The sequence below is a fragment of the Muntiacus reevesi genome, chromosome 20 (genome assembly GCF_963930625.1).
Source record: "Muntiacus reevesi chromosome 20, mMunRee1.1, whole genome shotgun sequence".
NCBI classification, from domain to species: domain Eukaryota; kingdom Metazoa; phylum Chordata; class Mammalia; order Artiodactyla; family Cervidae; genus Muntiacus; species Muntiacus reevesi.
This window is the reverse complement of record NC_089268.1, coordinates 11,085,967-11,113,271: the sequence shown is the minus strand read 5'-3', so window position 1 is coordinate 11,113,271 and position 27,305 is coordinate 11,085,967. Positions and strand designations below refer to the sequence as shown.

Sequence of the window (27,305 nt, the reverse complement as noted above, 5' to 3'; positions counted from 1 at the left end):
TCCTCGTCTGCTCTCTGGGGGGGAGGGGGTCGAGGGTGGCGCCTAATCTTGTCTGCTTTAGGTTGGGGGTCTCCACCCCTGACCACAGCAGCTGAGGGAGTAAAATGTTCACATCCAGCCCCCTCTGCCCTCCAGGGCCCAAGCGCGGGGCCTGGAGGTGTGCTGGCCTCACTAAGTGCATCACAGCGTTAAAGGCCTGTGAGCTGCTAAGTGGGCTCCTGGCCAGTGGAGCCCACGCTGAAGAAGAGAAGCTGTCTCGTGGGACCCAGGCAAGGGGGTGCATGAGAGGCAGACACGGGGCCGGGGGGATGGAGGTGGTACAGGCGGGGACGCTCTGAGGAAGGCGCCCAGCTGGCAGGGGTGAGGGACGGGGAGCGGGGACACACCTTGTTGGAGGCATCGATGAACTTGACCCCTTTGTACGTGATGGACAGGATGATGGTGGGGATCTTCTTCATGTGCTCCGTGGATTTCTACAGCAAACAGGAGGCCCGTCACCGCCGCTCCTCAGGGCAGGACCCCACAGCTGCAGCTGGTGCCACCACCTGCTGCCTGCTATCCCAGCCACCCCCAATACACCACCGCCCACGATAGCCTACCCGCATCTTGGCACAGGCGTCCTGTGTGGATTCTGTCCCTCGCAGATCTTTGATCAACATGGAGCCCAGATACTGTGGGGGCGAGCAGTGGGTGCGTTCATGTGTCCCGTGGCACCACGCTGGGACCGCCCAGCCGACCTGGGCCCTCTCCCGTGACTCCCCTCCCCGCAATGCCGGGACGGCTGAAGAGCTGAAATAGCCTGGGGGCCCTGGGCTGGAGGTAGGGGTTACTCACATTGGCTTCGTAACCGCAGGACTCGAAGATGAGTTTCTCTGGCTGGTGTTGCCAGCTCTGCACAGGGGCGTAGGGGGCGGCCAGGCTGGGGGGCCGGAGGGTCAGCTTGGCCTCTCGGTGCTCCTCCTGCAGAACACGTGGGGTCCAGGTCAGCCTGTTGCTCGAGGGGCTCCCGAGTGACCCGTCTGGCTCTGGCCCGCTAGCCTCCTCCGGGAGTTCCAGGGCAGAGGCAGACCAGCCCTTCAGATGGGCTGGGGCAGAGGCAAGGCCTGTCCAGGCTGAGAACAGGTGGGAAAGCCGGGACCTCAGCCACCCATCTGTGAGCAGCTCTGGGTGGAAGGCGTTGTGGTGTCGGAGACGATCTGATCCTGGGGTAGTGGAGGGGCGGGGATGTTTCTGTGGCCATGGGTGTGCTTTATAGGGGTCCTTGTGACAGGAGTCAGGGTGCGGGGCGGGGTGGGAGGCCACTGCGGGCCAGAGGATGGGGTCCTCAGCTAGGGCATGGGTAGAAGGCACGGGGACAAGAGGAAAGTCAGGACTCCTCGCAGTATGGAAAGTATTGATACAGAGTCACCAAGACTGCCAGACGACATGCTTTTTGAATCTTGTGAAATTTACAGTTGTGCTGGTGCAAAGGTGTGGGGACTCCCCAGAGGCCAGAACTGAGAAGCTGAGTCACAAGAGGAGAAGCGGGTCAAAGACGCGGAGCGAAGGCTCGCCCTATGGGGGACAAGGGCCAGCGAGGGCCAGGCCACAGCTGGCAGGCGGGATGAAGCCTGCGGCCTGCGCCAGGCAGAGGGAGCGCTGTCCTGCCGGGAGGGGTGCAGGGACCCATCTGGGCCCCCCGCCCACCTGGGTTCTGAAGCGCTCCGCCCGAGAGGGCACCGCGGGCTCGTGCAGGCTGTCGTGCGGCCTCCTGCCCGCGTCCCCAGGAGGCAGCAACAGGTCAGCTGACCGCCCGGCGCAGGAGTCGTTCTGGCTCAGCGGGGACGACGTCTGTGAGAACAGGTCCTGGCACTGCGGTGGGGAGAGCAGTGAGTCCGGTGGGCCGCCCGGCCAGGCCTCAGGCTGCGGTATCGGGGTCCAGCCCCAGGGGGGATTGGTGAGAAAGGGCAGGAGCTGGGCGTCAGCGCCCAGCACGGTCACAGTGGCCAGACTCTCCAGCCAGAAAGCCCTGACCGGGCCCTGCAGGCGGGCAGCCGGTCCGAGCACAGCCTGCAGCCCAGAGCGCTCAGCGGGGAGGGGTGGTTGTAGGGCTGGGGAGCGCGCTCCATCTTCTCAGAGAAAACCGTCTGCCACGGCTGACCGCAGGTCCTGGGGATATGTGCCTCGATCTAAGGGTCTCTCCTAGAAACACCCTGTGCTCCCGACAGGTGCCCTTGTCTCCTTGGTTTCCATGTCTGAATGTCAGCAGAGTGTCTGCTCTCGGAACCAGCCTGGGCCCTGGCTTCCTCGCATGTGAAAGGGTGAAATCGTGCCCACTCTGAGGCTGAGGCTCTAGCCCAGGGCCCACCCACTGCCCACCAGCAGCCTCGTCGGTCTGGGGAGAGTCATCCTGAACCACAGGCTCACAGTCTAACCTGCTTTTCAGTCAGAAATTACCCGCCTTGAGCAACAAAACATCTGTGAGGTTTTAAAAATCACAGGGATTTCCTTCAGAAGCTGAGGAAGGCCCAGCCCTGCCATGTTCCAGGCTCTGTCTCCGGCTCCTGTCAGACCGCCCGGGGGGACTCAAGTCCCCAGACAGCTGAACGTGACATTCACACGCGGGCCTCGCTAGCTTGGGATTTGTTTGTTTGTTTTCCTACCTTTCCCAACACTTGACCCCAACACTAGGAGGAGAGGGGTCAGCTGCTCCTTTCCTACAGAGGTGAAACTGTCTCTGAGAAATTCCTAAACGATTCTTTGCAATTCCTGACAACCCAAGGCACACACGCCTCCCTCCCCACCCTCCCCACTCACTCTCAGCTGGGAGAACCGTGGGGGCTTCTGGGGCGGCTCCTCGTAGGGTCTGTCCGCCAGGGAGGCGATGATGCGCTTGCGATGGCCGAGCAGGTGCACCTTCAGGACCTGGGTGGAGGGCGGGGAGTGGTCAGGGGACGACTGGGCCCCCGGCCCCCTCCCAGGGGCAGCCGGGGACACTCGTGGCTCAGGACTGACCAGCTGGGCCTTAGCAGAACTGCACTCACGTTGACCAGCTCCAGCTCCCAGAGGTTCTTCACCGTGTCCATGGAGCTGTAGCCACTCGACAGGAAGGAATGGATGTAGTCCTGGAGCCCCAGCGAGTCCAGCCAGGAGGGCACTGATGGGGGGCTGTTCCCGTCGCAGCCCAGCGCCTTCACCTGTGCAGCGAGGACAGGAGGCAGGGCTGCCAAGGGCCGCAGGGCCGCGGGAGACCAGCCTAGAGGCTGGGGCAGGAGTGGGATGGTGCCTGAGGACCAGCAGGGGCCTGGCCCTCGGCTCACACAGCCGTCCCTGCCTCAGCCCCAGCCTCTGGCCTCACTTGGGACCAGCCGGCACCCCAGGTCTGCCGGATCAGGGCCCAGCTGAGGTGGGAAGTCAGTGAGAGAGGCAGGTGCCCTGTTGGGTGAGGCCAGATCGGGAGGAGGGTCTGTGAGGCCCCCTCTATGCCCGACACGGTCGTGGACCTGGTAGGACAAGGAGATGGTGTGCGTTCGTGGGGCGGGCGCTGGCCTCCCTGCTGGGACTCTGCATCCTCAGACCTGGGCAGTGAAGGGACCAGGGGACTCTGCACCAGCAGAGCTGAGGAGAGGCTCAGGCCTACTGCCCACAGCTCCCCAGGCAAAGACCGCTTCCTGTGCTGCCCCACACCCCGGGCCTCAGGGGGAGGGCCTGGCCTCCAGGTGATGGGCCACGCTTGCGGGCACCAGGCTCCATGCCAGGCGACCTGTTCCTGAGGCTGGACTAGGCGTGCACTGTCCCTGGGGCTCTGCTGGCCTTGGAACGTGGCAAAGCGGTGAACAGGACACTGTGCTCCCCAGGGGCTCCCAGGATGGGGCAGACCCCCCTTGGTGGCTCCCAAGCCCGCCCTGCCCCTCGCCGAGGCACTGCGGGTGGCACCTTGGGCAGGGACCGGGCAGCCTGGAGCAGCTTCCGCCTGTGCTGCGCATCACTGATGCCGATTTCCCGCAGGTCCTGATCTTCCATCACGTTAGGCCCCTGAGAGCAGAAAGGAGAACGTGAGGGCCTCCTGCGTGAGGCCAGCCTGTTATGGCCCCTTGCCAAGTTCTTCACCACCAGCACCATGACGGCGTGAGCCCCGGGGCGCCCTGCGAAGCCAGGCTGGGCTGCACGGGGCCTCGGACAGCAGGAAGACAAACCTGCCCGGCTGCCCACCTGTCCTGAGCAGCTCCAGGGCGCTGAGCCAGGCCAGAGCAGGGAGCGCACAGGCCCTCACCTACCTGAGCCCATCTGCGGGGGGCAGATCTGACAACCCCCCAAGGCAAAGTGAAAGTCTCTCAGTCGTGTCCAACTCTTTGCAACCCCACGGGCCCAGGTCTCCCGCACTGCAGGCAGATTCTTTACTGGTTGAGCCCCAAGGGAAGCCCCCCAAGGTGAAGAACAGGATTAATTTCCAGATTCCTTACAGACACGATTTTGTGATTTTAGGTTAAAACAGCCACCCTGGGTGGGTGGCAGGGGCAGGCACCCAAGGAGGAGAGGAGTCTGAAGCGGAGACCTGCCTGGGAGAGGAGGGGGAGTTCAGCAGAGGGCGACACAGAAGGTGGCTGGTGTCTGCCACGTCCTTGCTGTGTGACAGGGACCGGGAGCTTTCACGAGCACTTGCCCACTTTGGGCTCACAACCCTCTGTTAGGTTCTGTTTGAATCCTTTTACAGAGAAGGAAACTAAGGCACACAGAGGTCAGAAACACATCCGAAGTCACACATCTTGTGGTGGAGCTAGGATCTGAGATGATCTGACTGCACTCACCACTCCTAACCCCTATCATGCTGTCTTTAATTACTCACAGTGGTGTCACAAGATAGGGTTTCTTTCAGATTATGATACGAAAAGTCATGGGTTCTGCCTGTCTCTCAGCTACAGAGCCCCAGCCCACAAGAGCAATGGTGCCCACTTTCCTGGATATCCCTCCAGACCCCAGCTGGGCACCTACATAAATGTACACTTTACATTTATTCCTGCATAAATAACGATTCTTGTACACACTGTTCAATACCTTATTCTTAACTACTGAGTATATATAGGAGGTCACTCTGCATCAGTGTATGGAGACCTGTCCTTTCTTTTAAAGCTGCACAGTCATCCAGGTCATGGATGATTATAAATTTATTAAACTGTGACTATTATAAATGTTTACACTAGTTCCGTGTTGAAGGATGACTGCTTCCAATTTCTGCTTTTACGAGTGGTGCTGCACAAATCCCCCTCTATGTGCATAGCCACCCTCTATGGTGGTTATCAAGAGGAGAGATTGCTGCCAAACAGTTCTCGAGAAAGAACAACAAAGCTGGAGGTATCACTCCCTGTCTTCAGACCATACCACAAAGTTGCAGTAATCAAAACAGTATGGCACTGGCACAAAAACAGATGCATAGATTGATGGAACAGAATACAGCGCCCAGAAATAAACCCACACTTACATGGTCATGTAATCTATGGCAAAGGAGGCAAGAATATACAGTGGGGAAAAGACAGTCTCTTCAATAAATGGTCCAGAAAACTGGACAGCTACCTGCAAAATAATCAAAACTGTCGTTCCACTTTCTCATACCATATATAAAAATAAAATTAAAATGGGTTAAAGACTCAAATATAAGACCTAAAACCATAAAACTCCCAGAACATAGGGAGTACACTCTGACATCAGACTTAGCCATATTTTTTAGATCTGTCTTCTCAAAGGAAACGAAAGCAAAAATAAACAAATTGGACTATATCAAACTGAAAAACTTTCAGACAGTGAAAGAAACTATCAACAAAATGAAAGGGCAATCTACTGAATGGGAGAAGATATTTGCAAACAAAGTATCAGATAAAGGTTGTTAATATCCAAAATATACAAAGAACTCATATAATCAATATTTAAAAAACCAAATAACCTGATTGGAAAATTTTCTATTCAGATTCTCTACTCATTTTTTAAAGACATACAGATGACCGAGAGACATATGAAAAGATGCTCAACATCACTAATTGTTAGGAAAATGCAAATTAAAACCACAATGAGGTATCACTTTACACCTGTCAGAATGGCTATTATCAAAAAGACAACAAGTAAGTGTTGGCAGGGATGTGGACAAAAGGGAAATCTCATGCACTGCTGGTGAGACTGTAAATCGGTACACTGACCGATGAATATGTGGTGCACATGCACACAAAGGAATGCTACTCAGCCAAAAAAAAAAAAGAAAGAATGGGACTTCCCTGGTGGTTCAGTGGTTAAAAGAATTTGCCTGCACAAACGCAGGGCACACAGGTCTGATTCCTGGTCTGGGAAGATGCCACACGCCACAGGGCAACTAAGCCTGTGAGCCACAACTACCAAGCCTGTGCTCTGGGGGCCCTGAGCCACAACTACTGCAGCCCGAGTGCCCCACGTGGAGAGAGCAGCCCCCTTTCCACCACTGGGGAAGCCTGTGCACAACCACCAACCAGCACAGCCAAAATAAATGAAACCACACTTTCAAAAAAGAACGCTATCTTGGCATTTGTGACAGTGTGGATGGGGTCCAGAGTGCATTATGCTGAAACAGACAAATATGCTATGATCTCACTTTTATGTGGAATCTAAAAAATGAACAAGCAAACCAAAATGGAGAGAGACTCATAAAGCGAACAAACAGGTGGTGGCCAGAGGGGAATCAGGTGAGGTGGAGGGGAAGAGGTAAAGGGGATTAAGAGGTACAGACCTCCAGTTACAAAATAAATAAACCATGGGGACGTAACGTACAGCCTAAGGAATATGGTCAATAATATTGTAATAACTTTGCATGGTGAAAGACAGTTAATAGACTTACTGTGATCATTTCATAATGTATCAGATGTCAAATCATTTATATCACATGTCAACTATATTTCGATTTTAAATTTTCAAAAAAGGGTAAAAAAGAAATTTCTCGGGCAAGGGTATGTGTGTTTAGAAGGCTGACAGACATCTGTACTCTCGTGAGTGCAGCTGTTTACAAACGGCTTCTCACCGCATGTCTTAAGATCAGCCCACTCGTAGGTGAGCTCAAGCATCTTTTCACATTTTATCTGTCAAATACATACACAGCACTTACTCCCCCCCCCATGTATGACATGCTTTGCACTTGCTGAACTACTGAATAGTGGGGACTACTGTTACCCCATTTAACAGCTCAGGAAGCTGAGGCCCAGACAGCACCAGTGCCCTGTGGGGCAGAGTTCAGCCCAATGTTCGTGTCCATGCAGCTCTGGGCTGGCTCTGGGAGCAGCCACAGCTGCTGCTTCAGGAATTACTTTATCCTGCACTTGATCTGCAGGAATTCTTTAAACGGTGAGGAAATTAACCCTTTAGCTATGAAGAGTCAGGCGCATGTCTTTCCTGTTTGTCATTGTCTCCGAACTGTTATATTGGCTTTGTTCAAGCAGAACCTATCTGCTTGCACTGGAACACACTCACTTTTCTCATGGAGCTTCTCTAAAGTTCCATCAGGCTTAGAAAATCCTTTCCGGGATTTTTAAAACAATTCTTTCACAAATTTTTCCCTATAACTTCACAGTTTCATTTTTTACAATCCAATCTTTGAAGTGAAGTGAAGTGAAGTCGTTCTGTCCTGTCCGACTCTGCGACCCCATGGACTATAGCCCACCAGACTCCTCTGTCCATGGGATTCTCCAGGCAAGAATACTGGAGTGGGTTGCCATTGCCTTCTCCAGATCCAATCTTTAATCTACCTCAAATTTATTTTGACATAAGATTTAAGTGTCCACTTGATATTTTTTTTCCAGGCAGCAGGCTGTCTATTTCTTGAATGAGTTATCTTTTCCCCACCAATGTGAAATGACTTCTGATGTGTTCTAAATTCCTGTTTCCAGGATTTTTTCTGGACTTATTATTCTATTGAGGTGGATATTATTTATGCTCGCTTTAGAGAGAGGAGTTAGTAACCCGGGCCAGCTCATGCAGACCATTACCTGGTGGCTTCACCTATGTGCCCGCTGCTGTGGGAGCCTCCCGAGAGCCCGTGCCTGGTGACAGAAATCTGGCCTCACAGAGGACAGGCTGTGAGCAAGACAGCTCTGAAGCCGACTACTCTGCTCAGGCTGCAGGGCACACCCCTCTGCTGGGACCCTAGAGATCCCTGGACCTGCACACAGTCCCCTGCGCCCTGGCACCACTCCAGGCCTGACCCAAGTCACCCCTGAGTCCAAGAGTCACCACGCCGAGTTCCTGTCGTCACTCTGGGCCCAAGTCTAGGGTGTGCTGACGGGAAAAAGCAGAGGGGGGAGGCTTTCTGCTTGACGATGAGGACCCCTCCACGAGGACCTGACAGTGAGCCCCCAACAGGGCGGCACTGCAGCAATGTTCTGAAAACCCACTGTAACCCCAGCATTTCCTCAGAAGCCTTCACAAGCTTTTAGGGTACCACTAATACTGAACTGAAGTCTGACCACCAGGAAACCAGATCCAACTGGAGACAAGGCCTTCATGAACCAGACCTCCAGGCAAGAGAATGGGGGTATATGCAGCTTTGAGGAGAAGGAGGCAGATGGAAACAAAACCCAAACAAAGGACGTGATGGAAAATCAGAGCAAACAGCTGCCAGAGCACGCCCTGGGCACAGCGCAGGGCCCCGAGTTCCTGAACCTACCACGTCTACGTCTATGGGATTAGTATGTGTGGGGGCTATCAGGCCCCCAGATCCTCGAAGACAGGAAGCATTCTGGAAGTTACTCCACCCTCCTGGCTGAGGAAGAAACCTTTTCACAGGAGGTTTATGGGGAAAGGGACCTCCTACTTGGTTTACCTCCTGCCACACTCATGCTGGCCAAGAGCTGACTATATGCCAGCCTGCGTTCAAGTTCCCAGTGAGCGAACAGTTAGGGAGCCAACCGAGAACAGCTCAGTGAACAGAGACTGCCTGAGAGTTTAATCAAGTTTCCAAGTCTAAGTGACATCTGAAGCAGAACTGCTGAGGCTTGGCTGGGTTGGGTTCCACCCCTAAGGGAGAGGGGACAGGCGGGAGCAACGCCTCCTCCTGGAGAGGCGTGCGCGTGCAGCCTGCCGGCTCGTGGAAAGGCACACCTGGGCTCTGCCCCCCTCGCCCCGACACGGCCAGCATCAGCTCTGGCAGGCCTTGACCTCTGCTCCACAAAGGCCTGTGAGCTCTGATGGGAGAGGGTCCGCTGGGCAGAGCTGACCTAGACTGGCTTCCTCGGGAGGGGTTTCGTCCCTCAGCAGTGGTTCCAGACTCTCCACTCGGCCCGCCCCCTCCAGCCTTATTTCCATATTCTGTGACCTCTCTCTCTTCTCAGACAATCATTCAGCCATTTACCCTGCCAGGAATCATAAAAAAACAAACAAACAAACCAAAGGCTGAAACCTCCTCTCTTGGGGGAGAAAGAATGAGACTGAGCTACTGTCCCCAGTCTGACTGGGCCTCCGGGGAAAAGCCTGGCAGTGATCTTCTCCCCCTCCCCGCCCCCTAGTCTTTCCTGGGCCTCGAGGAACAGGGAAGGTGGGAAGAGCTGCTCCAGAAGGGTAAGTGTGCTGGGATGAGGGGTGGGGGGCTTGCCTTGATGCACACAGAATGCAGCTGAAGACCTTAGGAGCAGAATTTCTCAAATTAGGGGAGGGGAGAGCCAGCTGAGTGTGCTGAGCGGCTGACAGTCACCACCCCCCTGACTGTACTGATCTGTGGGGTCAGCCTGAGTCGCTAAGAAGGTTCCTCAACACCTGAGCAGCTAGGTCAGCAACCCCATCACTGGGGACTCCGGCCTCCTCCAGAGCCGCTGGCCGCCAAGGGGGCAGCTCAGCGCTTCCCCGGACCCTGGCTGGTTCAATGTGATACTTATGCTCTCTCTGCATCCCAGGGTTTTGGGGATTTCCACTGGGCCCTGCTTCAATATCTCCCTCATGTTAAAGGAGAAAAAAATTTTTTTCTAAATAGAAAAGTTATATAAGTCTATTTTTGAAAATTCTGAAAATAAAAAAGTATAAAGAAAAATGTAAAAGCCACTTATAAATCCATTACCTTTGGTGGGGGTGGGGGACTACGCTTACCATCTGGGTGAAGTCTTTTCAGTGACAATATTTTGGCAAAATTGGGACGGTGGTCTATATATTATTTACTTAACCTGCTTTTTCACACGCTGACACACCTGTGCACACTTAGCCATCTGTCATGGACTCCCACAACAACTGCATGCTCTCCAGTGTGTGTGCATCCCATAATTTCACCCGCCACTGGGCATCTCGGCTCCTCCTTTGCATACAGTCTTCTGCAGTCCCCAGAACATGTTACTGGCCACAGCAACAGAGCTGTTGCGGGCACAGTCATCTGGGCGCAGGTCACTGAGCATGGAGCAGGACAGGACCCTGGTCTGAGCCAGGACCACCCTCCCAGGCTGAGTGACCACAGGCACACGGTGGTGGGTGGGCTAGGAGGGACAGGGAGCAGTGCACACGTCCTTCCCAGACCACAGCCCCAGATCCAGGGAGTGTGGGGAGGGCCACTGGAGAAGGAAGAGGCAGCGAAGCGGGGCCGGGCTCTGCTGCTAGCCTCTGTGGCCTACGAGTCTGAATAATGATGGAAAATAGAAGCCATGCTCCCTGAAGCATCATGCGTCCACTTGTTCAGGGGTCGAGGGCTTCCTGTGCTCTCCCTACTGAGCAAAGCAGCTGTGGTATAAACGAGTAAGACGTGGGTTCTGGGCTCCCCTGGTGGTCCCAGTAGCTGGGAACCCACTGTGCAATGCAGGGGCACCAGTCCGAACCCTGATCCAGGGGTGAAGATCTCACACGCTGCGGACCAACTAAACCTGCGTGCCACAGCTGCCGATCCCGCGCTCCGGGGCCCCCGCCACAGCCGCTGAGCCCGCGCTCCAGGGGCCCCCGCCACAGCCGCTGAGCCCGTGCTCCGGGGCCCCCGCCACAGCCGCTGAGCCCGCGCTCCGGGGTCCCCGCCACAGCCGCTGAGCCCGCGCTCCAGGGGCCCCCGCCACAGCCGCTGAGCCCGCGCTCCGGGGCCCCCGCCACAGCCGCTGAGCCCGCGCTCCGGGGCCCCCGCCACAGCCACTGAGCCCGCGCTCCAGGGGCCCCCGCCACAGCCGCTGAGCCCGCGCTCCAGGGGCCCCCGCCACAGCCGCTGAGCCCGCGCTCCGGGGCCCCCGCCACAGCCGCTGAGCCCGCGCTCCAGGGGCCCCCGCCACAGCGGCTGAGCCCGTGCTCCGGGGCCCCCGCCACAGCCACTGAGCCCGCGCTCCAGGGGCCCCCGCCACAGCCGCTGAGCCCGCGCTCCGGGGTCCCCGCCACAGCCGCTGAGCCCGCGCTCCAGGGGCCCCCGACACAGCCGCTGAGCCCGTGCTCCGGGGCCCCCGCCACAGCCGCTGAGCCCGCGCTCCGGGGCCCCCGCCACAGCCGCTGAGCCCGCGCTCCAGGGGCCCCCGACACAGCGGCTGAGCCCGTGCTCCAGGGGCCCCCGACACAGCCGCTGAGCCCATGCTCCGGGGCCCCCGCCACAGCTACTGCGGCCCACGCGCCACAACAAAGAGAAGCCACTGCAAGAGAGGCCCACACGCTGAAATTCGAGAGGAGCCCCCCCTCTCACGCACGGAGCAACAAGACCCAGTGCAGTCAAAGAAGAACTGGGTTCAAATCCCTTACAAAGTCAGAACTTTATAGACAGGAACAAAGCCACCCGCCCGTGCAGGTTAAGTAATGAATCCCCGGCGCTGAACGCTGACCTGCCGGCTGGAATCAGCATTCCGCAGCTCTTCCTATGTGCGCCTCTTCACCGTGGCCTGGCCTCACTGACCCCTGCCTCCCTGCGGCGTGGTCACAGGACTTCCCAGACTGATGCGTTCCCTAGTTCACGGGTGCCCTACAAAAAGCTCACCATCCTCGGCAACAGGAGCAGCTCAGTCTTGACCCCCATCCCGCCCTGCCCAGCCCTGTCCTCAGCAGGAGAGACAGAACGCCAAGGGTGACTGGGAGCAACTAGCTCTACGGTGAGGGTGAAGTGCAAATGCTACCAGCTCCTAGATCTGCAAGCCAGAGGCCATCTCCCCCAGTCAGTCTCTGGGGGTGTGGGTGTGCTGTCAGAGATGGCTCTCCTCCCCAGTGGAGGGAAGCCACACCCCTGATGGCCCCTGTTCTCCCAGAAAGGCCCCCAGGGTCCCCCTTCTCTCTGTACCAGGCACAGTATCCTCCCGCCCATATGCTGCCCATTGCCCCTGAATGTCTTCCTTTCTGAGGCCTTATCTGAGGTCAAGATGCCATAGTCACGTCAAGTCACCAGTGCAGGCCCAGGTCAGTGAGAGTCAAGGGGCCTGGATCCAAGACCATCCAAAGCAGGCTTCACCTCGCGTGTCTAGGACAAAGCTGATCTCTGCTTCTGCCACCTTCCCACCTCACGTTCTCACACTCAGCTACGGCCAGTCTCAGTGGCTGCTCTGGGTGACCACAGCCAAGGCTGTGCCCTCTTCAGAGCTTACGTGCAGAAGGAAGCAGTCAAATGAGATCCCGTGGGGACAAGGATGGGTCGGGGGTACAGAGAAACCTGCCTGAAATCATGCAGGGGACCTGGAGGAAACCCAGGTCTCCTGACTCCCAGCTGCTTCTCAGGGCAGGTAATTAGGCCCCATGTTTCCTCCTAAGCTTTTCCCCATCCAGTTTCCTCAAATGTGACCTCAGCCAGCTGCCCGAGGCCCTGGCGCTTCCCTGAGGGTGGAGGTCCAGAGGGCTCTGGTGGGCCTCAAGCCAATGCCAGGAGGTTCCCAGGGCCTGAGCCCCACCAGCTCCTCTCCCAGCCTTTTGTAGAATGGCCCCCGATACAGTGTGTGGACAGAATGGTCTGCCTGGCCCAGATGGGTGCCTTGCGCTGGCCGAGCCCACTGGCTTCACCTCTGGGGAATGTGCTGACCTGTGGTCCAGTCACAGCATCTGATTGGGAGAGGGGGGTGCAGGGGACCAGAGCGGGAGGCGAGGGTACAGCTCTGGGCCCAGGAGACTTGGCTTCTAGTCACAGGTCAGCTGCTGCCTGAGGAGCAGCCTTGAGCAAGTGACACTCCTGGGGTCCTGGGTGCTGTCCACGGAGCCTGAGAGTCGAGACGGGCCTCAGGGACACCTGACTGACGTGCGCAGGGACACACGGGCCCTACTGCTCGGCCTGCAGCACTCCTGCACATGCACCCTGTGAGGTCGACCAACTGGACACAGAGACGTGTTGAGACGCCAGGCTCAGCCCCCAGCGGCCACTCACTCCGAGACCCCGGACCCGGAAGCTACAGGACAGGACGTGTTCACCACTCCAATTCCATCCTAAGTGCAGTTAGTTAAATTAACAGACATGAACACAGCTCTCAAACTCCACTATGAAGGTGGTGGGAGCAGGCCAGTGCCGCATGGGGGCACGCGGAGCTGGATGCTAAGGAACTCCAGTTGCTGGCCCTCTGGGTAACTCCAGGGGGAGCAAGAGAGTGCAAGCGCTGGGAAGGGCGCAAAGGGAGCCTGGCTCTGGTCTCAAGTTCAAGGGCTCCGCAGACAAGGAAGCAGCAACCTCTGGGACACCGAGGAGCTAAGTTCTTCAGTGACCACAGAACTGAGTTAGCCCAGGAGGCAAGATCCGCACTTGTCTAAGAATATTCCTTCCAAAAGAGTAAGCTCCAGGAGTTGGTGATGGACAGGGAGGCCTGGTGTGCTGCAGTCCATGGAGTCGCAAAGAGTCGGACACGACTGAGCGACTGAACTGAACTGATTCCTTTCAAAGCCTTAGCTCCACACCTCTCCAATGACCCAGGCGAGGAAACTCTCCCTCTTTCCCTGCTATACACGGGGGCACAGAAATGCCCCCGCCCCAGAGCCATCAGCTCCCCAAGCGCTCTGCGGAGACGAGCCAGGCTGGTGGAGAGACGTCGAGGCGGGGAGGCAGCCTGACCGCAGGGCAGGGAGAGGCAAAAGGAGGGACGTCAGAGCGGGGGGATGAGGAGCTGCGGGGGGAGCCTGGGCGGGAACCCAAGGGCACAGCCTGGCTTCTGGGGTGAACAGTGAGGCTGATCTGGGGGCTTGAGGGCCTGGGGACCTGGTTGGGAAGCTTCACAGAAGCCAGTGCAGAAGGAGCCCCCAGCCAAGCTCGTGCCCTGAGCGCTCACAGGACCTGGTCCTCTTCACCCGCCACCTCTCCCCTACACGTGGGGCCAGTTGGCACATAAACAGAAGGAAAACACGGGCAGAGGGGAGAAATAAACTGACGGGCGGCACACGAGGCCTCCCCAGCGCTGCCCTGGAGAGACATAGGCCTGCCGCTCAGCCCTCCTCTGTGCTTTCCAGCCCAGCCTGAGCTGCTGCTGGATTCCTTCCCGTTTTCTGCCTGTCCAAACTCCAGCCTCGATCCCCTGCCATGTGCCCGCTGCCCACCCCCCCAGGCTGCCCAGTGGGCACCTTGACTCCCTGATGCCCTGCCTGGCGACAGCATAACTACAGGATCCCGCCCCTACATCCAGGGCTCAGAGATTGTGGGGGCTGCCCAGAGTGTGGCTTCTGGGGTCCTTCTACATCAGGCCCAGCCCTCCTCGCTGCCCTCTCTGGGCCCTGCCCACCTCTGCCCTCGAGCTGACCTCGAGTTGACCACAGACAGTGGGGGCCTCTCCCTAGAGTACTTCCGGCTCCTGCAGCCTCTACAAAACCCCCAGGATGGCATGGGGAATGCAGGGGTTCAAAGTCAGACAGCTCTGGGAGAGTGTCCCAGCTCTGTCACTTCCTGGCAGTTCCTCCACCCTCTGGGCCCAGGGCCCTGTCTGTGACTTGATGGGCACCCGCCTCAGGGCTGGGCGCCAGCTCGGTGCCCAGCAGGCGGTGAACCCTGGGTAAGTGAGGCGCCACCTCCGCGCCCAGCACTTAGCACTCGCCGCTGTTACCAGTGCCCTGTGTGCGCGTTCTCCCAGCTAGGCAGTCAAATTCCTTAAGATGCCTACACTATCTGCTTAGCTGATGTCAGATCCATTCCTTGTAGGAAATGCAGAAAATCTATTTCACTCTCAGAAAACAAAGCCATAATCCCCCTGAGATAACAAACCGTGGAATACATTTTTGGCTTACTCCCTGCACTTCGAAATATTTCCTATTTTGAAAATTAAGAATACGTTGCACACAGATTTTTGTGTCTCAGTTTCTTCACTCAACACTCCAAGGTGAATGCTTCTCCACATGAGACAGTCTTGAGAGCCTTTCTAAACGTCCACCCAGCCCCAGCATGAGGAGCACCGCTGCTGACTCCACGACACTCCAGCGAGCAGTCAGGCCGAGTCCCAGATACCAGACCTGCACCAGCGTGCTTCAGCTACACACTCGCCAACCACCAATTACCTTCTTTCCGTGCTGATTAAATGCATTTCCTCCCTTCTCCTGAAAAAGCGCATTTCCTGTGGACAAGATTTGTGGTGAAACAAATGGAACTGGCTTCGCGCCGAGGGCGGGCAGGCAGATGTGTGAGCTGGACTTCCCACCCTGGCTCCAGGGTCAGGGTCAGCCCCATCACCCTGGGGGCGCCTGGCAGCCCCGGCTGCCCTGCCCCTGCCCCCTGCGGGCAAGAGAGTGTGAATCAAGTTCCAATTTCAGCGCTCACTCATCCAGCCCAGGTCTCACATCACAGGAGGAAGAGCCAAGGGAAAGAGGGTGTTGGGCTCAGACAAGACAGGACCCAGGAGGCTGTGACAGAGATCTTCCATTTTCTCACGGCCTAAGTGTGCTCTGCGTGGCCCCCTAAAGTAAACCTGGAACCAGGGACAGAAGCCACAAGGAAACAGATTTGGCTCAATATAAAGAATGGTCTAAACCAGCCTGAGCGATGCAGAGCGTGAAGGGACTGTGCCTTTGCAAGGGGGCGGGCCCGTCACTGGGAAAAGGGCAGAGCTCATCTGGAAGGACCTCGGGCACAGAGCGGAGGATGAGACCACGTGGGGTTAAGGTCCCTTCTACCCTGAGAGGGAGCAGTGGCTCTCGCAAACGCCCTAGACTCCTCCCACAGCTCAGAGGATCCCGTCACAGGGAGATTCCATAGCAGCCCTTGGTCTCAAGACGTTCCTACTACATCTAGAGCCTGGCTGGCTTCCTGGGAGCCACTTGTGCATCTTGTAGAAGAGTCTCCCAGGCATTTCAGCATGAAGGGAGACATTTACAACCTACTGAAAACCAAACCACACAGGGATAATGCCACCAGCAAATGCAGTATAAGTTATACCATATGCAAAGAGCAAATGTTTCTAAACAAGACACTCCCTGCTTACGTGTCTTCTTCCTCTCTTTTCTGGTTACTAAAGCTTAATTAGCCTTGCAGCCCATCTGGCAACTTACATGCAATTACCCAGGACACTGTGCACGGCCACTCAGGCCACTGAAGGCCTGAGAAGTGACATGGTAGACTAAGGTGCAATCAGCCTTCCTGCCTGCCAGCTGCCCCTCTGGAGCTGAGAGGACAGAGGGGAACGGCTTGCACCCAGGGTAGCAGGAGCGGCCAGGAAGGCCCTGGAAGAACTGAGCTGCGGGCCTCCCTCAATGAGCCCCTTCCCAAACAGCACAGATGTGTTCCAACAGAGGCCCCGCATCGTGCGTGGACGTCTGGCCCAGGGCCACACTTCTTCCCCAGGCGCCTGCCCAGCTACTTTCTGGTCGGAGCACAAGGCGGGGCAGAGAAGCAGTTTTGTTTGTTTTGTTTTTTCTTAAGAGAAGCAGTTTTAAAGGAGTCTTTATACTCACGGAATGGGAACCTTAACCTTTCCAGACCAGCAAGAGGAGGGGTGAAAAGTCAGGAGCTCAGCCTCTAAGATCCCTCAGCGCAGGGAGGGGACGCCCACGGCAACCCTCCCTCTCTGGCGGTCAGTCTGAGGAAGGGCCGTGCTCAGAGACGGAAGGCCCCTCACTGGCCGGCACCAAGGGCCCAGTGCCCGCCCTTACTGGCTGAACGCCCACCTCTGTTTTGGGTTTACTGGCCTTCCCCAAGGAACATGGTAAGTCAGGCATTAGGTTGTAAGAACCATAAATATACTCAGTTCAACTTAAAAAAAAAAAAAATTTAAAACTTAGTATCTTTAAAAGCTGAAAAATAACTGGCCTCAAGTCGGCTCAGGAAGGGTGGTTTGCAGCAGGCTTCACTGTCTGCCCTGGGACAGAGGCAGCCTGGTGAGGTGAGCTGTCCCAGTCAAGGTCCCCTATAGTGCCTCGGGCAGCTCCCTGGGTGGCCCACTACTTGGGAGGTGCCCAATGCCACCCCATCAGTGAGAACCCTAAAGAGACCCACGCTGGACAGGAAAGGGCAGGGGGAGCCCTGGGTTCACTGACCATCACCCTCAATCACGGCGGCCGAGGGGGCTGGGTGGTCAGGGATCTGCTTCAGGGAGCGGAGGCACCTCAGTGTCCACTCAGGACTGCACCCTGGAAATCGTGAGAGGCGGGACAGGTCCACCAGGAAGCAAGGAACCTCAAACCAGCTCCCAACACAGCGCGGGCAAGAAGGCGACTTCAAGCATATAAAAGGCACCTCTCCCACGCCCCTCAGCCACCAGTAAGAAGCAGGCTGCGTGCGTGGCAGTGAAGCAGGACCCTCGGATCGGAGTGGCAGGCTCATGTCCTACCCCCAGTTCCCATAGATGTGAGCGCACATCTCAGGGCTGCTGGGAGGGTCAGTGAGCGCCTCCCTGCAGCCAAAGCGCTAACAGGAAGCATCAGCTCTGCCCCCACCACTGCGTGGACGCCCGCCCTGGGACAGCCAGGACTGCCAAGGACCTGAGCCGAAGCCCCCGCCCGACCCGCCTGTGAGCACATCTGGGGAGGGCTTCCAGAGGAGGGTTGGGCATGGGCAGGCCGCCCACAGCTGCTTCCTGGACCTGCACAGGGAGCCCTGGGTCTGGACCCAGGGTCCTGACGGGCCCCTGCTCCACAGAGAGGACACTTAGGTTTTTCTTTCTTTGCGAGCTGTTGTGCTTTGCAAGAACAGTGCGAAGTTACACCTCAGTAAAGCAGCCCATCCTTCCCACCCCTGTTCAGTCTCTCCTCTGGGCTACCCGCGAGGTCACCGGCTGGTTACCAGGCCTTCCTGCTGGAAACCTGCAGACTTCAGTGACCACAGGCTTGACGGTAAAGTTTTGGGGAACAAAGGGAGCTTCTGGCATCTGGCTGGGATCTGAGAGGGAGACAGGACTGGACCAAGGGATGTGTTAGGGACACTACTCCGGGGCGAACTTGCAGAGTTCTCCCAGGGCAGTGCTGAGAATGCGGGGCCACGCTGGACACCGTCGGGTCTCAGCCGTGCGGCCCCTCTTCCCTGGGGTGTGGGAGCGCCCCACCCCCACCCCCCGGGGCTGGGCACTCACCAGGAAGCGGACATCGTCAAAGCCGTTGAGAAGCAGCCTGCTTTCATACTGCTGCAGCCCCACGGCCTCCAGCCACTCCCCGACGCTCTGTTCCAACGGCCGCGCACCTGACGAGAGAGGAATCGGCAGACGCTTGAACAGGGAGAAACCATCGAGGCGGTAGCAGCGGCACTCGGAGGCAGACAGACGACACTGCCACACCATCGTCATCACCACGAAGCAGCCACACTCGGGACCGGAGGCAGGCGAGCGCGCAAGGGCACCGGGCGGCTGCCGCCCACTCCCGTGCCCCCCGGGGGCCGGCTGCCCGGGGGCCGCGCGGCGCCCGCACGGCCACAGCCCAGGGGCCAGGGGAGCCGAGCCCCCAGGCTCTCCGGGTCGGCGCTCGTCCGCCTGCACGCAGGAATTTCACAAAGTCTGTCCCCACGGGCCCCAGAAGGGGCGGGGGACGGGGGACCAGTCCCACGACCTTGCAGCCCAGGCCGGTCAGGGGCGAGCGCGCCTCTTCATGCAGCGGAGGGACACAGGCACAGCGACGGCTCCGCGCCCGGCCCCGGGCAGCCAGCGCATGCAGCCCAAGCAGCAGGACCCCGGCCCGCGGAGAAAGGAGACTTTTACTTGTCTTCCCCCAGCAGTCCCGGAACAAGCAAACCATGGCCACCAGCCTTTCGTGCGCAGAGGCTCAAGGCGGCGCGGGCCGGGCAGGTGCATGGGCCAGGGCTGGGGGCCGGGACCCCACTACACTCCGGCCGGCGAGCGGGGCGTCTCCCGGGCCAGGTCGCTGTCCACGGGCCAGCCTTCCCGGGCGGGGCTGGGCGGCGGGGGCTGGGCGTTCATCTTCCTCTTCCGACGGTGGCTGTTCCCGTGACTAGCCTGCTCCGGTGGAAAGCAGGCAGGCAGATCCAGCTCTCAGCTAAAGACAAAACCCAGCCCAACACAACAGAGAAAGGCAGCCATCCTCTGTCATCTGTGTGGCTCGAGTCTATTTCCCGTTCGGCGCTGCTCTCTCTCTGGCCGAGTGATAAAGACGGCAGCTGTCTTCCCAGCGTCTCCGGGGCTTGCCCCCCTCCTCTGAGGATGAACATGAAAGGGAGGACCTCATTTGCTCTGCTCCTTGGGTAGGACTGGGAGCCTGCGAGTGCAGGAAGAAGTTCAGCCCTTCCTGGAAGACCGTGGATGCTCTGAGCTGATCACCTTAACCCCATCTACTACTCCAGTTCTCATGGGCAAGAAGAGATGAAAGAAGGAAAAAGGAGAACCAACTACAAAAACGTCACCTCCGGAGAAGCCTTGGCGCGGTGAAAGTCATTCTGGTGTTCCCAGCACTTTCTGCCCCTGCAGGCAGGCCAAGTGGCTTGGTTTAGGTAGGAGACCCTGGTGACCCACTGTCCCAGGCTCCCCTTCCTCTGTCCTCTGCAAAACAGATGGTGGTCAGGGCCCTGGCGGTCAGCCTCCCGATGCACACAGTAGCAGCTCTGTGGGATGCTGAGTCTGGGGGCAGCCTGGGACCCCCCTGCCCCGGAGCGGGGTCGTCTGCTCCAGGAACCTCAGCAGCGGGCTTCTGTGTGCCTGTGAAATCAAGTGTCCCCCGGCCGCTGATGCATTCCTGCTCACAATCCCCTGGGCAGGCAGCCGCAGTCCCGCCTGCTGCCGGTGGCTGTGAGGCGTCCAGAGCCGCAGCAGAATGCTTTGTCTGAAGGCTCCTGGGCTCCACGCTGCCTGCTGCCGGCTCCACAGTCCTTGCTCACTCTCTTAACGTCTGGCCCTCCCCCTCCTCCCCTCCCCTCCCCCCGCCCTTCCATGCTCAGGAAAATGCATCAGGGATCGGACGTCAGTCGTGGCAGAAGCTGCTGCTGCTGCCGCCAAGGGAAAAGGAGATAGCAGCAACCAGCACGGGAGCAAAAGGACAGATTCTCCAACAGATTCTCCAGTATCTGCTGTTGGCCAATGTGCACATGTACGAAAGCCAGAGACGGCCAAACTTTACCTCCAGCTCCAGGGGCTGCAGACAGCTGATCAGGGAGAACAGAGAAGGAACATCCTACAGTTTTGGCCGATAGTTTCTAGGACAGCCAGACAGGGGTCAGAGGAGTGACGCTGTCCTGAGGGCACAGCCTGTAGGTGAAGTCACCCCCCGCCAATCACTTTAGGAATGACTGTGCCTCTCTGCCAAGAAGGTAAGCCAGGAGGTATCACAAAAAACAGGTGACAAAATAAGGACAGGACAACAGAGTTCTCAGGTGAGTGCACCAAACAACTCAGGAAATGACTCTCCAGGCCGTGAGCACCCAGTAGAGAAGCGCCAGGCCCACAGCAGGCTGATCAAAATCAGGAGGATGAGGACATAGCACGGGGGCACCAAGGACGAGTAGAAACCGGGACCAAACCTCCAGTATAGCCACGGAGACAAAAGCAGTAACGTGTACACAGACGCAAACCCGGGGACCACACGCCACCCTCTAAACGTGCTGGGAGACACCCGCTCCCCAGCATGCTGGCCCGCTGCTCTCCCAGACACACCTACTCAACCACTGAAATGGCTGATTGCAGCAAAAGAAAGTCAAGCGTTTTCTTTCACTGGCTGGACAGCACAGGCTTTTGATGAAAGCAGCCAGAGTGGGCTGGGCCGGGCAAGGCCCGCCCTCCCTGGACTCCTGACAGTGGGATGAGCTGGCGATCAGGCCTGTCGGGGATACAGGTCACCAGCTCCAGAGCCAGCCACTCTGGGGCCCACGGCCCCAAATAAGAGTGATTCAAGCACCATCTTGGGGTCTCGGCTTTCAGGACACGATCCCCTGCAAAACCAGTCACAGCCGGCAACGCCCTGCTTAGCTAAGGGCTGCCTGCCTGTGAGCCTGCTCCTCTTCCCGGGACAGTGACCCCTGAGTCCAGGGCTCCTCTCCTAGACCCAGAAACCAAGGACAGTTTGAAATCTGATGCTGACCATTCAAAATGAACAAGAAATCTACTTAGGGCTTAGCTGAAGGCTGGTGCTCCCTGAGGCCCTGGGGAAAGTCCCCCCCCACCCCGACACATCGGACAGAGGTTACGGGCAGGCCCGAGCCCCACTCCATCCTTCAGAACCCGGCCACCCCGCGGACACTGCAGGCTGGGACTCTGCAGTGTGGGCGGACGCACCCTCTGCTCAGGGGGCCACCTTTGTGTACTCACCCTCAACTTCCCAAGCTGGGGTCTGGAGGATGCTACTCAGCGCTACTAAAAACACTGTGTTGGGACCAGAAACCTAGGCGGGCAGCTGGACCACCTTTTGCCATTCACATGAGTTCATGGGGGGTGAGATTTGGGGGGTGGGGCCCACAGGGGGAAGGAAAGGGCTCACTGTCACCAACTCCAAGAAGAAGGGCTCTTCCAAAAGTGTTTTCCAGAAGGGCTGTCGCGTCTCCTGATTCACCAAAGCCAAGAGGTAACGGCCTGCTTCTGCACCAGCCTCTTGAGCACACACAACTGATATAAGCTCCTCAGATGCAGAGAGGCACAGGGAAGCAGAGAGCTGCCTCAACTGAACTGACTGCAGCCAACCCATCCCCGCTGCCCCTAAAGCACAGCTTTGAAAACGGCCACAATGTCTGTCTCGGTCCTAAACATTATCCCCAATAAACACTTGCTCCTGGAAAAGCCTGCAAACTATAATTAAGCTCCCCGGACTGTATGTAGGCAAGTGCCACAAAACAGAGCCACAAACTCTTAGCCAGAAGAGCCACTTGTGCAGACGTCCCGCATAATCCATGGCTAGTGAAGATGGACCCGACCCAACTGGGCCTTCTCTGCTAGAGCTCAGGGAACAGCGCTGCTGAATGGAGGGTGGCTCGAGGAACCCAGTGGATTTCTCAGCATGAGGAAGTAATTGTTTCATGGACAAAAACAGGCATCACTACTATTTACTGAACACCGCTTTACCTCAAAGATTTGTATGTATTACTTATCCTTAACAAATGAAAAGAGGTAAGTACTATTATCCAAATGTCATAGATAGGAAACTGAGAGCTCGGGGAGAGAGCACCTTGCCCTGGACACACGTGCATCTAGAATCAGGCTTTGAGACAGGGCCGAGGCCCCCACAAGGTCCATGGCCTCAGTCACAGCTTCCTCGCTGAGGTGCACACTTGCCCCGTCGTCCACCAGACTTCCTGCCGGGGCCAGAGGCCCAGGCTGGAACGGCCCATTCCACTCTGGGCTCACAGGTCAGTCTTGGATGGAGGCTCCCGAATGAACAAGGAAGCAGCCCCTTAAGTGCAGAGGGACCCTTCCCTGATGATGGTAAGAGGCCAGTTCCTAAGCTGCTGTCCGCCCAGGTGCCCTGGTGGAAAGGTGCCTTCGGAGGCTTGAGGGGAGGGTGTGAGAGATGCTCTGAGAGGCACCGTAAGAATATCACCTCACCTGAGCAAGCTGCGTAACCATAATTCTATCACCAAGGAAAACAGCGCAGGTAGGGCCTCCCTAGTGCCTTTGTTTCAAACAAAGGAAACGGAGGTAGAGTTCACCTGTAGGGCTTTGAAATGAAAAGAATACCCCAAGTAACAGTGCTCTGAAGTGAACATGAATAAATGGAAAAATGGAGAAACAGACCCGAGGAGGGAGCAGCAAATCCAACCCTTCCAGGCGATGCAGGTGAACAACCCACGCCAGGGCACTGCCACCGTCATGGGTCAGGAGGGCCCGAGCCACGTTCCCGGGGAGAGGCAGAGCCACTGGGACCAACTCGAGGAGCACCCACAGTGAGCCATCCAGAGAAGGCCCACGTTTAGGAAAATAATAGTGACAGTCATTCCCTTTTTAAAACGGAGCTTCCTCACAGTCAGCCTAAGATGCCTCTGTCCACTTTCCGCTCCACTATGCAAAAGGAATCATGGCTCCTAAAAATCACAGCTGGGTGGGCGGTGTAGACGAGAGTGTGACGTGGTCTGGGCTGACCTCGCTCACCCCTGTCTTCTGGGTCAGAGAAACGTCTGAGCCAGAAGGGAGCGAAAAGGGTTGTGTCCCGTGGGGAAAACGGCTGCATGGCACGGTACCTGAGATCCTCTGCTGTTCCTGAGAAAAGTCGATCCCTTCTCCAATAGAGCTCATGATCTTCTCAATCTGAGATGGAAGAGAGAGGAACAAGACAGGCTGTGAGGCTCAAGTCAGACACTGCCAGCTCACCAGCAGCATGTGCAGGAGCAGGCCTCCAGGACTCTTCCAGATGATGCCAAGGTCCAGCATCAAACTGCAAGGTTTCAGAGCTCATGTTCAGGTCAAGAAAGGCTCTTCTCTGGCCCCAGCCCCTGAAGGTGGTCTGAAGGGAGTGAGTGGGTAACAATTGGGGCTCAGTTACTGGAAACGCCTAAGAGCCTCCCTTCCAAGGCAACTGATATATCACTTCCCCCACCCTCCAGCCTTTCCAGACCCAGTGGAGACTGGGTAGAGGGTGTAAGAGCAGGCCAGGGCAGGCACCCTCTACTGCTCCTGCTAGAGTCTAAATTCCATGAGGACGGAGTCTGTGCCAGCTCTGTTCCGGGCTGTACCCCCAGCACCCAGAGCAGAGCCTGGTAATTTGTAAGCACCTAACAGCTAATTGCTACTGCATGACCACCAGCTCTGAGTCGTGGGGACATTTTCCAGAGCTCAGACCAGTAGAGCCCCGGAATGAGCAGGTAACCCTGAATGGAGGAGCTTTTGCTCCCTGGAGGCGGGTGGTCCTGCACACAGCTCCGCATTGAGGGGAGAAGAGGGCAGACAGGTGTCCTGGACCACAGCACACAGAGCTGGTCTCTGAGCAGCCAGATGTCTCCAGCATCGCCCCCCATGTGGACCACCTGTCCCAGCCATCTGGCATTGGTCACCCGGAGCCCGATCCAAGCCCCCTGCTCCGGGAAACCTGGCCAGGGGCAGGACCAGGCGGGGGTAGGAGGACAAGCCCCTCACCCCTCGCCCCCGGCCCCCAGCGTAGTGGTGATAATGAGCTCATTCACTGCTGTTTTTCTAAAGAAAGGAAAAAAGACCTTCTGTACCAGGGCGTGGATGCTTTTTCCTCTAAGTGCAAGTAAGGAGCCTTAGGTCTGACAGTCAGAAAAATAACAACTCTCCAGGCAGCCTCCAGCTGGCAGACAAAGGCAGCACATGTGAGCCTGGCTGAACAACACGGGATAAGCGCATCCTCCACCCGGCAGCCAGAGCCCAGGAAGGTCTTCTCCTCCACCACAGGAACGCCTGCTGGCTCAGGCAGGCACGCAGTCCCGACTGCCTGTTAACGCGCACAGGAACTCCAGCCCCGAGCTCTGCGAAAGCGGAGGAAACACTTCTCACCGGGGCAGCAAACCTCACCGACCGGGCGGCCCAGAGGTTGGCATGGGAAGCAGGTCTGCCGCGCCCCTTCAAGAGAAGGCCCCTTCCCTCCAGCCCTCCCCAGAGCACCCCCTTCTCTGGCCCTGCCCCTTTCAAGTGTGTTTGGCTTAAGACTTGGCTCTCAGTAGATGCTCAATAAAAAGTTAGTTTGCTCCCCACTTCCCCTCTATTGTCCACAGCACTCTGATCTAATAAAGTTTTAAAACATATTATTATTTATTTTTTGACAAGTAATAATTCGCCTGATTCAAAATTCAAAAGATTCAAAAGGCCTCTTTCTGACCCCTGTCTCCCAGCTGCCTATAGTTCTTCTCTCTGGAGGCAACCAGCATAACCAGCTTCTCAAGCATCTTAGATCTATCCGCAAGTAAGCAATTATGTGAATGTACTCCACACCACCCCCCAACACTGATAGAGCTGTTCCAAGTGTGCTGCTCTGCATCTCAGGTTTTCCACTTAATACATTTTGGAATTCTTGCCACAGTTCAAAAAGAACATTTTTTTTGTTTTTTAAACAGATAAGGTATATAGTCAGCTAGTGTTTACCAGTCTTCAGAGAGGAGGCACACGTGTGGCATTCCCAATCGTCTCTCTTTCTAAACAATGCTGCAATGAATACTGTTCCAAATACACCTTTGAACCCAAGTACATCTGTAAGTTAATTCCTAGTTATTTCCTGAATGTTTCTTCCAGACACAGAATCTGGAGTTAGCAGCAGGGACCTCACAGGTCATACAATCCCAACTCCCACACCACTTTAGTACAATCGGACTAAAGACCTCCCAGGGGCGGGGCCCTGCCTAACTCTCCCAGTCAGTTCGCCCCGTTTGCAGAAAGCACCAGGTTATGTAATATTTGTCTTTCTACAGATTTAAACTTCTCCCCCCAAAATCATCTCCTCTTCCCTAGAAAAGGCTTAGGGATATGTGAAGACAGCGCTTACCTTCCAGATAAACTGCTCTCCTACTCCCAGGCCGCAAGGCCCAACCTGGCATTTAATGACTCACCGGTCATTATATTGCAGAAGCCTGAAACCTGAGCAAAGAGCAGGCACTCAATAGAGATCTGCTGAGGTGCTTCCTTTTCCTTTTCCACATTTACAGGAGAAAAGTAGGCTGCCAAGGTGAGGAGACTTCCTTATATGGGGTGTTGGGTCCTTATCTCTAGAATGGCCCTACCAGCCAGGATCCCTCAGGGGGTGAATGAGGGAGAACCACCACAGAAAACACCAGGAGGGATGGAATCTGGAGTGTTCTATCTGCCCTTCTACCCACCAGGCCTGGCTCATGGTGAGATAGGCAGCTGCCTGATGAAAAAAGCACAGTGTCCACTTAATTAACACCAACAATGAAAAGCTATTTTCCCAAGGCCACACCGTCAGGGTGGGAAAAGCTCAAGTGGAAGGTGACTCCGAGGTGTCTTTTGAAATAAAGTCAAGTCACCTACATTATATATTTCATGATTATCATACAATCAATCACCTAACACCAAAGCCCTGACTGGTCTGTAGAGTCAGCGTCTCCTGGTTGCCCAGTTCATGACATTTCGCCAAAGGACCTTTAACAGTCAGGGAGAGCAGAGCTGGGTACCTCCTGCATGCCCCAGGGGGTGCCCTCAGGACAACTACAAGTGCCGAGGAAAAGTCCAGCCTCCCCAGCTGCTGGGTGCTTCAGTCTGCAAGCAGGTGCACATGGTACACTCAGGACCACGCCACCCAACCTAGAAAGTGTGTTTTGTTTTCTGTGAACTGCGGTAGCTGAGGCCAGCTGAGAAGATTCTAGTTTACAGAGGATCTGAGAGTTCTCCCAACAACTTGCAGCCCAGGGGCCCTTCCAGCCTTGGTGAGAGCTCAGGGTGAGCAGGGAAGTGGCCGTGACGTCCGTGCGGGCAGAGACTGGCACATCCCTGCCCAGGCCCTCAGCCCGGGCTGTGGAGACTGGAGGAGCCTCAACATCTCATCACCTCCCACTGCCACAGCCCCGGGGCCCCAGGACCAGCAAAGGGGGAATGTGGTCATTTCCAGACAAAGAGGAGCAGCCATAGAAGACAGATACCGCTCTGACCCTCACACTTTGGGTAGTTTAACTATTGAGGCTTGAGTTAAGAAACAATCTGACTAGGCTCTTTTCCCAGAAACACACTGCACCTCAGGGGAATGTCGGGGGGAAAGGCTGGCAGAAGAGAACGGAACAGTTCAACATTCTCTGTTTTTTTTTATTGCTTAGGGTCCGTGACATTTTTGGAGAGAGGTGGGAAATGGCCACGCTTTAATAGTGCACTTCATGTAAATCCTATAAAGAGCCTATATTTGTGTTTAGTAAAGCCTGAAAGTTATCACCATAATGGACTCATCTATTCAAAAAATGCTTGCAAATATTCCATTTTCAGCAAGTATTCAGGCTTTCCTTTTTTCCTCACCTAGGCTGTATAAAATATGTTCTCTGTATAGCTGAAGACAACCAAAACCACAGACTAGGGATCCTGCTGCCAAGGCCCTCTCCCATCTGCTGGTTCAGAACACAGGACCCTGGTGCCCACAGGCTGGCAACAGGAAGAGACACTCCACATACAGAGAGGTACACTCTCCCATCACCA

At 56.6% G+C, this 27,305-nt stretch overlaps 1 protein-coding gene across 8 annotated transcripts in view; it reads right to left on the bottom strand.

The window, feature by feature from the left end:
- The window catches only part of ANKS1A (ankyrin repeat and sterile alpha motif domain containing 1A), a 165,313-nt gene that overhangs the window by 5,545 nt on the left and 132,463 nt on the right, over positions 1-27,305 (bottom strand). For 7 of the 8 annotated variants that reach the window (XM_065913196.1, XM_065913199.1, XM_065913195.1 and 4 more), the window contains 9 exons: positions 23,399-23,465; positions 18,369-18,475; positions 3,916-4,014; positions 3,024-3,176; positions 2,797-2,904; positions 1,687-1,851; positions 835-960; positions 600-671; positions 387-473 (listed from right to left, as the gene is read on the bottom strand). In XM_065913196.1, coding sequence (XP_065769268.1) covers positions 387-473; positions 600-671; positions 835-960; positions 1,687-1,851; positions 2,797-2,904; positions 3,024-3,176; positions 3,916-4,014; positions 18,369-18,475; positions 23,399-23,465 — 984 coding nt within the window. Of the gene's footprint in view, positions 1-386; positions 474-599; positions 672-834; positions 961-1,686; positions 1,852-2,796; positions 2,905-3,023; positions 3,177-3,915; positions 4,015-18,368; positions 18,975-23,398; positions 23,466-27,305 lie in introns of those variants that run through there. The other variant, XM_065913202.1, reaches the window with a different exon arrangement.